The 13,566-nt window shown below is 38.4% G+C and overlaps 1 protein-coding gene across 5 annotated transcripts in view; it reads right to left on the bottom strand.

The window, feature by feature from the left end:
• Window positions 1–13,566, bottom strand: part of PLEKHA8 (pleckstrin homology domain containing A8) — a 69,765-nt gene that overhangs the window by 2,623 nt on the left and 53,576 nt on the right. For 4 of the 5 annotated variants that reach the window (XM_061197868.1, XM_061197866.1, XM_061197867.1 and 1 more), the window contains 2 exons: window positions 13,206–13,276; window positions 4,368–4,429 (listed from right to left, as the gene is read on the bottom strand). In XM_061197868.1, coding sequence (XP_061053851.1) covers window positions 4,368–4,429; window positions 13,206–13,276 — 133 coding nt within the window. The remainder of the gene's footprint in view (window positions 1–4,367; window positions 4,430–13,205; window positions 13,277–13,566) is intronic. The other variant, XM_061197869.1, reaches the window with a different exon arrangement.

Genomic DNA, 13,566 nt, shown 5'->3' with positions numbered 1-13,566 from the left:
CAATCTTTTACATATTAGCTTGAGGAATTTAAGCAAGATGATTAAACTCCTAGAACCTCAGTTTCCTCATCTATAGAAGATGACTGATAGCACTTTCCTTATTTGAGGATTAATGGGACATGTAGGATGTGTTTATTCCACTGCCTGGCACATAATAAATACTCAAATAATGATAGGGGTACAGGGAGAGCAGAGAATGAAGGGAAGGCAACTGTCCAAAAATATAATGTGAGAAAATCTCCCAGAGCTGAAGGATATGAGTCTCCAGATTTAAAGACCTATCCAAGGGCTCAGCAGAATGAATGATAAAGACCAAAAGGAGAACACGGTGAAATTTTAGAATGTGGGCACAAAGAACAGATCCTAAAAGCATCTAAAAGGAGGTGAGGAACAGTTTATACAGAGTGGCACATTAGATTTTACAATAGTAACATTGGAAGCTGGAGGACATCGGAGGAATGTCTTCAAAGTACTGAGAGAAAATTACTATTAACTTAGAATTCTACACCAAAGCAACACTCTAGGAAAAAGGGGCAGAATAAAGATAGTTTCAGGAACTCAAAAATTTAGCTCCCTTGCACCCTTTCTTAGGAAGCTACTAGAGTTTGGATACCATCAAAAAAAGGGATTGGAACAAGAAATAGGAAGTCATAGGACTTGGGAAATGGAATTAGGGTGAGGTGGGGATGCCATATAGGAAAACCTGTGAAGAAAAGTCCTAGGGCAATAGCAGTATAACAATTTAGACTGGAAGAAGAGTTTAGAAAGTTCTGGAAGGGCACACTCCAAGAAAAAAAAATACAGATAATCTGATACATTCGTGAGTTCAGAATGATGGTGATCTGAGAAATCCGATGGTACAGGGAAAAAGGTAAAACTCACGTAAGAAAGAATGAAAAAAATCATAGAATTTTGGCTCATCATCATCATGTTACCTTGTGATATAATTATATAGGGAAGGTGGAGGCAGGGGAGGCGAGGTAGTGACAGTAAGGTCTAAGAGAGCTAATTTCTAATCTATAACAGAAATCAACAGTAATAAAAATTGATAAGGCCACAAAGAACAGTAAATAGTTCTAGAATTACAGAGGTATTGGAAGAAATAGTCAAAGCAGTTGAAAGTGGCAGCCTCTTTTAGTGAGTCTGAGAAGTATGGAACAAACTGCTATTTTTTGTTATAACCTTTTTGGACTCTGTGATAAAAAACAAAACAAAACTCTATGTACATATATTTAAGTAAAATAAAAAATTTTTTAAGTTTCTCCAGAGTGGAACCCAGGACTACAGATTTCTCAAAGGCTCCTAGTGGACTGTGGTGCAGCCGGGTCTATTTGGGAAACAATGACAGAACTCAACTGAAGATGAAGCCAAAACAGGGAGCCACAGAAAGAGGCAGAGCCTAGACTGGGCATCAGTTCCACAGACGGTAACTGTCTGAAGATAAACGTTCACTATTTGTCTGGTAAATGAGTCAAATTCCTTGAGCGTAAAAGCCATTTCCCTGAGCAACCAGGATTAGTTAAATGAATTTGCCCCTGATAATTTTAATTAGCATGTTAGAAAACTCAATAAACTTTCCAAAGTAGGGATGACTTAGAGAATAACAGGAGAGAGACTGAAAGGTAGCTCCTCTACTGATAAGGCTGTTGCCAAATGCTCAACATAATCTATTTTCTTAAAAACCAGCAACTTTAAAAACTATTGGGAATAATATCAAGTCTTCAAAATGTTCTTACTCTATAACTTTGGGTGTACTACCTCACCTCTATGTGTTTCAGGTTTCTTTGTCTATGAGCAGGGAAAAGAAGAGAACCTACCTTAGAGTTATGAGATTAATAACTTTACGTAAGTAAAGCACTTAAAACAACATCTAGTGCATGGTAAGTGCTCCAATTCTAAGTTGTGGCTGCAGTTTCTCGGTATTAGACATAGCAATTCTACTTCTAGGAACCTATTTTGAGGAAATAACAGTTTTAGTCAAAAATGCATAAAAACAGATGCTGTTCTGTCTGTAAAAACAAACTTAGAAGCAGCTGAAATTTCCAACACAGAGATTTGGGCAAATAAATTATGGTACCTCCATACTCGGGAAATATTATGCAGTCCCTAAAAATAAGTGGGGAAGACTATGGCTAACACTGCTGTTGGATACGCAGCAAACTTGTTCCAAGAGTAAATTCTAAGAGTTCCCATCACAAGGAGAAAAATTTTTTCCTTTCTTTTTTTAAAATTGTATCTATATGAGAAGATGGATGTTAGCTGAAGCTATTGTGGTAATCATTTCACAATACATGTAAATCAAACCATCATGCTGTGCACCTTAAACATACAGTACTGTATGTCAATTATTTCTCAATAAAACTAGAAAATATAAAAAATTAAAAAATGGAGAAAAAGAATACAAAATTATACAACCAGCTAAATGTCAAAAAAATTTATATGCATATACAGAGTAGGTATACAAAATAAAGATAATTATACACATAAAATAAACATGTAAATATAAAAATATAAGTATCTATAAGTAGACATTTATATAAATATATGAAATGAAATAGAACAAAATAGAAAAGAATATGTAAAAATATATGAAAATAAGAGCTAAGAAGGTAAAACACAAAAATGTTAAAAATCCTTATTATAGAGTGGTGAGATTATGGACAATTTTAATTTTTACCCTTTCTATTCTTCCATAATTTAAAAACATTTTTTTTACAATGAGTCTAAATTACTATATATTGGGAAAAATCCTGTAAGTTAAAATGTTCTTTTAAAGACTCATGCTTATGATAAATTTTGTGCTATAGCTTCGTTCTTGTTGGCAACATCTCGGATCATCAATAATATTTCAGGATTAAACTCTGCCCTCTATACTGAAAAAAAAAAAAAACCCAAACCACATTTATGTTTCTTATAAATGGTGCAACTCAGTGTTTTTATGCTTTGTCATCTCACCAAGGGAACTCGGGTGTCAGGCACCTGCAGGCAATCACAGTATTTACTCAGGGAGACTGATGAATGCAGCAGCATCCTTTGCCTAATTTCTCACTAGCAGTTTCTCAGTTATTCTGTCTTCACTGTGGAGAGCTGTGATGTGTGGAATGAGCACCGGCCTTGGAGACAGCAGATCTGGGTTTAGACCTGGACTCTGCCACTGCCTCACTCTGGGACAGGAACAAACAGTTCCGAACTTGTAAAATACTGGGAGTTAATCCTGAGGATTACTAAAGATAATGAACACAGAAGTACCTGGCACAGTGCCTGATACACAGTAAGTGTCCAACAGCCAAATGGTAACTATTATTATGTTATTAAACATGCACTGAAGGTAAGTGTGAGCAGTCTGTGGCTGCAACTGGTCTGGCTCCTATTCCAATGAACAGCAGGACATAGAGCTAGTCATCTCTATGCTTTCAAAAATGTTCATTTTCACTAAAATTTGATTTCTTCCACAGTAAATTCTTCCCACTTTCTTTACCTGCCTCCTAGTAAATCATGACCTGAACAGTTCTTACCTTAGGCAAATGATGTCTCCCATGCTTTAAATTAGTAAAAGACCATCATCTGCAAGGCTATTTTTAATCCCCCGACCTTCCAAACAATACTCATATTCTATGACATTTCCTACTGTACCACTACATGAGACTCGGCCTTTTCATGGCCGTACCTGACTAAGGCTGACCTCTCCCCAGATGGGAGAATAACAGAGTATTACTGCTGACATAAATGGGCCATCTTCTCCTTCTATTTTACAAAGCAGGCTAAGTGATTTGTCCAGGGCACTATGATTCTCAGGTGTGTGTTCTTCCTAGGTCATGCAAGGAAGGAAGGAGTGGTAGCTAACAGGAGCCAAAACATATGAATACAAACACCTCCATAAAGAAAATAACTGGGTAAGAAGAGATATCTAGTCCTAGCCACTGGCAACCCAGGTCAGTTAATATTCAAGACAAAATTTAGGGGGAAAAAAACTGACTAAAATCTAAGAATTAACAGGATTGACTTTAACAGGCAGCAGAGGGAGCTATGGGCTTGAAACCACCACTGGTTTCCCCTCAATGGTGAGCATTTGACAGCTTCCTGCCTATCTCTACACTGACACTCTTTACTACCGCATCAGAAGGCAACCACTTCTGAGACAAATCTTCTCAGGGTCACTGGAACTAGATAAGGTGAAGCACATTCTAATAGTCTTTTCTTACTTTTTATTGCCAACATTTCCACACAACAAAGACCTATAGACGTAAATGAAATAAGCAATATTTTGTTCTTATTCTCAAAAACAAACAGAAACACCACACACACAAAGCAAAACAAAACACCTTGCTGTGACCATCAGAACATTAGGAGGCAGAAGGATTACTTACCGCAAAAACCCCTCGAACTACCCAGCCATGGTGTTGCCGTAATGTTTTACCATATGCATTATCTTGAAAAGAAGAAAAACTCCATGAGGAACAATTTCATCAGAATTTGATGTGCTATTTGTATCATGTCCTTTCTAATGTATGTAGTAGCACATTCCTATTGGTATTAGAAACTGATAAAAAAAAGCTGAATTATGAGATTATGTACCCCAAAAGTCTTGAGTAGGAAAAAAGCCTACAGAGATTTTTTTTTAAAGAAAAATTGGTATTTCCACTCTTACCCTGTGTCATATCTGAACTTCAGCTTATTATCATGGTTGGAAAATTCAATACATAGAAGGAAGTAAAGAGGGAGGAAAAGATATTGTAATATAGAGACTAAATACAATTTAAAATACACTATAAAAATATAAAAATGCAGTTCTTTGAAATGTTGTGTGATCCTGAGCCAGCCCCTTAGCGGATCTCTCTAACCATCTGTTTCCCCCTTTGTAAAATGACCTCCAAGGTTCTCTTCAATTCTAACATTCTATTCTGGGATGTCAAATGCTTGTCCTAGATGTCCCTATGACCCTGAATATACAGTTTTAAAGCTAGAAACCTTTAAAACTATTATGGAAAGAACAGCTTGAAGTTATTAAGGTAGCTATAAAGTAATTGCTGAGGCCTATTGATAGAAGTCATTCACATTCTAGACTTTAAAGATAAAAACCTATTATTTTTGTCCCAATGAGTTTTTTAAAAGGAGATTTAAAAACTGCTATATAATAATTTTAATTACCCCCAAAAAATCTCAAGAACAAGATGACTGCATTTTATGCAAGGGATGTGTTCCTGAAGGCTTTGAATAATTCAATATATGCAAAACTCAAAACTGATTTTTCCACAGGAATAAATGCGCTCTCAGGAGGGCACAGCTCTACCTCACCACAGTGCATTTTTATTTCAGTGCTCCATTTTATTTTCTCAGCATCATCTCCAGTGGTCTACAGAGTCCTCACACTCCTAAATTACAGCACAGAGTATCATGGGGGTTGTTTGACCTTCTTTATCATGTTTTACCACATCTAAATTTTATTCCAAACTTATTTATTTTCATGGGCTAGTTTCAACACTAGTACAAGCGCCACCATCAACCATTTAATCAATGCTTGGGCGACACTGTAATAGGATATAAAGACATTTTAAATTGTAACAAGAGCAGATGTTAAAATAACAAAAAAAAGACACCAAAACCACAACCACAAGCTCCTATGCAGTAAAAAGCAGTGCGGTTCACAGAATACTGCCAAAGAACATCAGGTATCTGCATTTTACTGGGCAAAACAGCACTGCCATGTGGCTGTAGCTTGAACACAGTTTACTATTTATTCAAGCTCTCTAGCTTTGAAATGATGTAATTCTTGTCAATTTCTATTTTTAAAATTTGGGTGAGGCTTTATTAATACTTTTAGCATACCATGTATCAATTTTACATAATTCAGGTTTGCATAAAATACATTATATTTTGTATAAAAGAAGACTGTACGTCTGAATTCTAACAGCAGATTTTGCTGGCTATCTAAAGTTTTAGGAATGGGTTGAAATGCCAGCATCCAGTGTGGTGAAGCTAAAGCAAAAATGATAAAAATCAATAAATTCAAGTGCAGAAAGGACTCTTAGAAATAGCCTAAAGGAGAACTCAAGATTAAATTCAATCTTTTTCTTAGGAGAACAGTCTGTAGGCTAGGACAGTGTCAAAGATACAAGTCTTCAATGTAAGCCACACTTAAAACCTATCTGATTCTCTAAGGGGACAGATGTTTTCAGGGACATTTTGGATGGTATCTAAGACCTTAGCGAAGAAAGGGTTGCTAGCACACAAAGCATATAGGTGCAGACGGGTAGGAAATACTAGGCACAGCCTCTGCGGTAAATCAGCAAGACAGTCAACTTTCTAACCGTCTAAGGAGCCATCTGGGCTGGTAAGAAGGTGTACAGGTCCATGGAAAACATCCTGAGGTGAGTCACAGAGGTATAGTGGGAACATTTTCTTTCTTGTGATCCTAATCCATGTAAGGTATTAAATGCCATTAAAAATCAGTAGATGAAATATAGTGCCATTACAATCTGCTCGTAGACATCTGTGATGGAACAGCTGCTCCATTCAACAAGAATTTAGTGCGAGTCTACCACTGCCCCTTACTAAGTGCAAGGCAGCAGGGATCACTGGGTGATTTAAACTCAGTCCCTTGCCCTCAGGAAGTTCATGGGTTTATAAGAGAGCCAGCCTTTAACAAATCATTGCTATGCAAATTGCCAACTGCTATAACAGAGATCTCTATCCAGTGCTACAGGAAAAGAAAGAGAGATGAAACCAGCCTGGGAGCAAGTAGACAGAAAGAATTCTCCAAAGGAGTCTCAAAGGCTGGGTAGGGCAGAGAGTAGGGTGGTACCTGGGGCTGCAGACAGAGAAAGCTACATGGAGTTGTGAGAGATGGTGGCATGAAGGGGGAACAGTCCACTAGGGCTGCAGATCACTGGGGCTGGGGCCAAACTGTGAGGACCTTTTTTATGCCGTGTCAAGGATTCTGAACTTCCCACCTGAGGCACAGTGGTAGTTTAAAATAACACTTACTGCTTTTTTTCTGATTTCACAAATAATACATGCTCATTGTTAAAAATATGGAAAATGCAAAAAGGGAAGAACTAAAGAAACCTATAATCATGCCTCCCAGAGGTAACCACAGAGGGCATTCTGGAGGTATATTCTCTTAAGTCTTTTTTCCTATACAGATAGCATTATTTTCTTCTACTAACAGTCATGATCATTCTGATTTGGAATTGTGGTAGGGAAGTAAAAGGAGATCAGAATTTCTTTACGGTATGCAGCAAACGCAGCTGACCGCTGTCCTGTTCCCTGAGCCTTCGGCTCCAGAGTTCATCTGACAGACAAACTGCCTGCTTATAAGGGCTCTGGATCCAGTGCTACTCTAACCTCAGGGACCTTATACCTTTCCTACACTTTGCCTGTGAAGTCAACCACTCAAAAAAGCCCAGAAACCCTTCTCCATGCTCCCTTCTATGGGACAGCAAGAAAACAAGGATGCTGTGAGTCCAAGTAAGAGGGGCAGCCTGGTCTAAGGAAGAGAGACTGTTTGTACAGCAACACGATCTGTGTCTCCCCTCAGCCCTTCTAGAGAAGGCAGTTGTTCCTTGCTGTGCCTGCATCTTGCCAGAGAAGAGTCCCACTGGGCAAAATGTGGGCCAAGTAAGTCTAATGGGAGAAGAGGGAGGCAGAGAATTTAGGCTAGGTCCTGACTCAGGCCTAGGAAGACCACCTCTGCAATTGAAAACCAACAAATAAAATAAAACTCATAAAAGAAAAAGACTTGCCCCAAGTCTTTAGCTGACTTCTAGGGCTGCAAATATCCCTGCCATGTGAGGCTGCATTAAATTAGGATGAAGTCTAAGCATTGACCTATTTTGGTTACCTAGAGAAGATTAGATAATGAAATACATTAATCTTCACTATAATACCCATTCATTATCATAATGCATGTTCTATAATCTGGAAGTATTTTTGGCCTCTGAAAGACATAAATGATTCCCTTCTCCCAGTTCTCTGAAATGTGTCAGTTCCGTAGAAACTGAGTCAAAATTTCTAAGTAGGAAGCGTTGACAATCACCTTGCCCAATTCTCTTCCTCTTACAGATGAAAAAAACAGAAGACCCAGAGAGATAGTTACCTGCCCAAGGTCACAAAGCTAAAAGCAATGAGAACTTGGGGCATTCTTGTCACATTAAACCATTTTGACAAAACTAATGTTTATTCTCTGTGATAAAACAAAATAATGAAAATGAAAAACGTGCCTTTTCCCAGCCATATCTTGAAAAAATTGGAACCTTATTCTATTTATAAAAATGCAGATTTCATTTCTTTAATGGGTAGTCAAAAACTTTCTATGAGGTATTTAGAGATTATGCCTCAACCTATCATAGCATCTGAACAAGAACTACCTTTCCATTACTGTTGGTGGACAGCTATTCTGTCCAGGAACAGAATATATGAGAGTGTTTTTCTATTGTAAATCTATAATTGGTGAGAATTCGCAAAGTTACTTTGGGTTGTATAGAGGGCAAAGGAGAAATGCAAATCTAAGTTTTAGGAGACAGCTTGAGAAGTAGACAAGCAAAGCCAGAAAAGGTGAAATCAATCATTCACTGAGCTCAGGAAGTGACAATCATCTCAGTTCTGCAAATGAGCTAAACTAGGAAGTCCTTAGGCAAGAATCACGAACAAAGAAAGGTTTGAAAGTGAATAAGCAGTGAATAAATGTGAAAATACCGAGAGAAAAAGGAAGAATGTGTATAACGTGACACCATGTACATGAGTTTAAAACATGCAATACATTACTAGATACTGTTTGTGGACACATAAATATATAGTAAAAGTATAAAAACATTCATTATATAATGATAAACTACAAATTCTGGATGAAGATCTTCTCTGGAAGTAATGGGGTCATGAGGTAGTAGATGGTATTGTATTTACATATTTGGTCAAATGATAAATATTTGATATAATTTAAAAAACCTACTACTAGGAAAGTACCCCCAAATTCTTTACAGTGACTAAGCTTTGGGCAAAATGAATTGTATGGAGAAAAGCCAACTCAATAACCCGTTGACAGAGATGGAACAAGTACCCAGAGATATCCTTTGTTACCTTCAGGCACCATGGAGATGAAAACTTGTACTGTAAGCCAAGTCTGCCATTAGAAGCACATGCTGTTAATAGTTCTGGAAAGGGCATGACTTGATTCACATTCCCCAGTACTTTCAGAATAATTAGTCAAGTTATGATTTGATGTCAAATATCTGATTATGAGTTCTAACTTCATCTCTCTCATATAGCTCTCCTTGTTTGTGAAAGCCTTTCATATTAAATGCATAAGTAGCCTCCTCTACATTTTTTTCCCTCCTATTCTGTGCTAGAGATCTTGGTTAGGTTAATGTTTACCTGACATTTATGGAATCATTCAGAGGTGAGGGATGTGGCAATATGCTATCCTACTGAGGGAATAGTGCAGAACACATAATATTTAGTACAATGGTGCATGAAATGGCAGAGCAACTTTTCTTCCTTTCACTTACAAAGATGCTTTCCAAAGCCTCTTCTTGATGTGGCATCTGTGAATGGAAGGGCTCAGCTACAGGGTGGACCATTAAACACATTTGCCTTGTGTACCCAACTCTTTCCTTAGAGTGATCTCTAGAGAATGCCAGAGGACACTAGAGTTCAGAGCAGCTCTTGGCATGAGACCACCCAAAGTATTCCACTCTGATCATCATTATGGGGAATTCAAGTGATGGCTCAAATGCAAAAGGGGGCAGTGTAAAGCCCAAGGCCTCCTTCCGATTGCTGAAAACTCATTCTAGGTCACAGAACTGCAGCAATACAATGACTATACATGCATTTTCCAGAGAGTTAATAGATGTCAAGGCTTCCACTGTGTCATTTAGGACTGTTACATATCATCTCCCATTTTCACAGCCACTAAGACTATCCAAAATTATGAGCAGTTACCTCAAAACCTTTCTTAAGCAGTGTTTTCAAATTTGGGAGTGTCATCCAAGGTTTATCCTTAACTTATCCCTACTAATTGTCTTGCTGTTCCTAGGTTAGGAAAAGTTTTCAGCCATTGGGTAACCAGCCAATTATCATGAAAAGGAGGCAAAAGTAACTGATGCTATGGGTAACTAATTTCAGTACTTTTATTCCTGCTTATTTAATAATTACTTAGATGCAGTCAAAATTCCCAAATAACCAAATGTAGCCTAGTGACAGGTGAGCTTCAACATCCCAGCTCTAGATGAACGGGTCTCAAACTTGAGCATGGATTAGAATCACTTGCATGACTTGTGAACACACTCATTGCTGGGTCCCACCTAGGGAGTTTCTGAGTCAGCAGGTGTCAGGTGGGACCCAGTAGTCTGCCTTTCTAATAAGTCTCCAGGTGATGAAGATGCTGCTGTCCTTGGACCACTTTGAGAACAACTGATCTAGATCTGAGACCCTAGGGAAAGTACTTATCCTCTCTAAACCTCAGTTTACTTGCTGTAAAAGGGGAGTACTCAGAAGATTAAATAAAATGTTTATGGAGAACCTAGTGTTATGCCAACACTGGGTGCTCTATAAATGGTAGCTGTTATTACAATAACTCAAATTCAATTTTAGAATAAGAAATGCAAGCTAATTTGCCTATATGTGGCATATAAATTGCACATACCCACTCTTTTACTTACATACCCAAACTATCTCATTTTAGCCAAGATATCAGTTCTGCTTATAAAGCCTGTGATTTCAAAATGAGAAAAAAGAAGCCAGCAATCCAGAAGAAATAGGCAACAAGCAGCCTATGGGTTCTGAATAGTTAATGTGTAAACATTTCTCATAAATCTCTGATTTGTTTGCACAGAACTTGTTGTGCCTGTGTTTAGAGGGAAGGGGGCTGGTTAGGGGAGCTTTATCTCTCCACATTGAACAGCAGCAGGACACTAGGGATCCCTATAAGCAGAGATGATTTAAATCATGAAAACCTCTGAAATAATCCTGAGCATCAGGATGAAAATCTCAAATTTATGGTCCCTTTTCCTTTCCACTGAAAACAGTCCAGCGGGGAAGAAAGGGAAGGAAAAGCTGAGATTGGCTGTGATTATTTCAGTTTTGAAGCAGCATTTACCCTTCAAGTCTCCTCTCTCTTCATAAAGTCAACATCTCTAGGCCCAGCTTTCAAATCAAGTAAAAGATAGGGGAGGAAAGGGGGCAGAATTAGGGATGGGGGCAGGGCAGAAAGGGTATATCCTCAACTGTCTCTCCACCTCCAAGGGGCAAAGCTTTTCTTTTCACTTGCTGTGTCCGGTAAGCAGCTGGGTTCTCCTCCATCTCAGCTGCAGCAGAGGGGTAATGAGATTAGCATCCCCCACTTGCCCTCACACAGCCAGCCATCAGAAAGCAGTAGCATCCTGTGACATGTGGAGGCCACCACGCACACAGTGCTGAATCCCATATCTTCTGCATTTCCTGCAGGTGGTGGAGTCTTCCTCCCAGTGTGAAACTTCCATACTAAGAAGTCAGTCTGGAGAGAAATTTCAGGCTTGGCAACTGAGCTTGGTAACTTTCCATTTGTGATTTGGGACAAACAAGTCCCATTTTCTGGTAGGTTATCAACTTTGTATACGTCATGATGATGAGAATATAAACAACAATAGAAGCTAACCTCTATTAAGTATTTATTATGTACCAAATTTCTAATCTTTTCACATGCATAAACCTATTTAATCTTTACAACAATCTTATTAGGGAAATCAAATCATCATTCCCATTTTACAGATGAGGAAACTGAGGCACAGAAAGGCTAAGTAAATTGCTTAAGGGCACAACACTATCCAGAAAGCCCATGATCTTAATCACTCCACAAAGTAATCAAGTTTGATAGATACTGGTTAGGGAGTCCTAATAGTCATGGTGAATATATTTTTAGTACTGAAATCAGGACACTTAGGGGAGGATATAACTGAGACAGTCCTGTAAATTCAAGGATGTATGAGAAACCCCAAAATGCAGGTAGCTCAGGGATGGTGGAGAAGACCTTCGGTGGGAGAAATGAGGACCTTAGAGCTGGGGATCCCAAAATGACCTTGCTTCAGATCCTTTGTGGTCTTAGCGTGTCTTTTAATCTTTCAGAATTTCAGTTACCTAACCTGTAAAAATGGATTGATGTGAGGACTAGGTTGTCTAAATTTTTTATACAGTGTTACAGAAATATCAGCTTTTATTGTTTCATGGCACATCAGCAAGTTTCTAGACAGGGAGGCCTGGGAAAATCACACAGGGGCAGGATCCCTCAAGATTCATGACCCAAAGGGAGGACTAACAAAAGGAAGAACTCACCCCTGACACTGATAAAACGCTGTGTGAACACTGGCTCCTCCTCCCCAGCAGAAGCATCTAATTCATTCACTTCATTATTTATAATCATGACTGCCTAGAGCCTGACCATGTGCTTCTCTACATCATAATAATACAGGGCTTCAAAGTAATATGGAATCTCACTCCCACCTGCTCACCTCAATGCCCATCCTGGAAGGATTTCCTAGAGACCAAGATTGAGAGTTTAGCCAGTCTGTTCGTAGCACTATGAGGATGCTTCCAAGTCTTCAATGTTTTCCAAAAGTGGTCCGATAGGTGCGTTGATCCATCCATCTATCCACCCACCCACCCAATGTTTATTAAGTACCTACAATGTTCCAGTCACTGCATTAAGATGCTGGAGATATCAGACGATCTCCTTTGACCAAGGCCTTCATCCGAGTCTCAACTACCACCACAAAAATGGGGCACGTAGGGCACTTGAGGAATACAAGATGATGACCAGCCCTTCATCTCACTTCAAAGCAAATTCCTAGGGTTCCCCACACCCTCCCTTTTATGGTCTCCAAAACTAGCTTCTCTCTGGATACGGATTTTAGAAAACTATACAGTTATCTCAAGATTCATTTAGGAAGAACTGACTTCTTAAAAATATTAGGTTTTCCTATAAGATTAAAAGATGGCTCTCTATTAATTTAGCTCTTCTTTAAGATATACTGATTTTTAATAAGTTAGATCTAGATTACCAGGTCACTATCTCATGAGTTCTTTTTTAACAAAGCATATAAGAAACAAACAATTAATAATAATGAAATAGAAAAAAACCAAAATCAGATCTTGAAAAGCACACCCTATCTCCTCCTCCAGGGGTCTCCATTCCACATCCTATTCAATTAATCAACCAAAATGTAAATAACACTTACTCAGGGCTGTCTGGATGTCCTTTTCTCCATTTTTCACTTCTGTCAAAAATCCCTTCAAAAATTTGAGACCTCTAAAACAAAAAAGAGGAAGAAATACTATTTTCAAAGTTCACTTATGTTGAATGGATATGAATAAATGGCAGACATCCGCTTCTTTTTCAGTAGTGTCTTGGGCATAGCAATAAACAAGTCAAGTCACATGGCAGTCCTTTCTAAGTTTCTTCCCTGTGATTTCCCTTTAGCTTGCTCTAGACGATTCTTATCTGAAATACCTACACAGTGGTTTTCAAAATGTGGTCCCAGGACCAGCAGCTTCAGCATCACCTGGGAACTTGTTAGAAATGCAAATTCTGGAGCTCCA

Source organism: Eubalaena glacialis, chromosome 8, assembly GCF_028564815.1.
Source record: "Eubalaena glacialis isolate mEubGla1 chromosome 8, mEubGla1.1.hap2.+ XY, whole genome shotgun sequence".
NCBI lineage: Eukaryota > Metazoa > Chordata > Mammalia > Artiodactyla > Balaenidae > Eubalaena > Eubalaena glacialis.
This window is presented reverse-complemented; position numbering and strand designations above follow the sequence as displayed.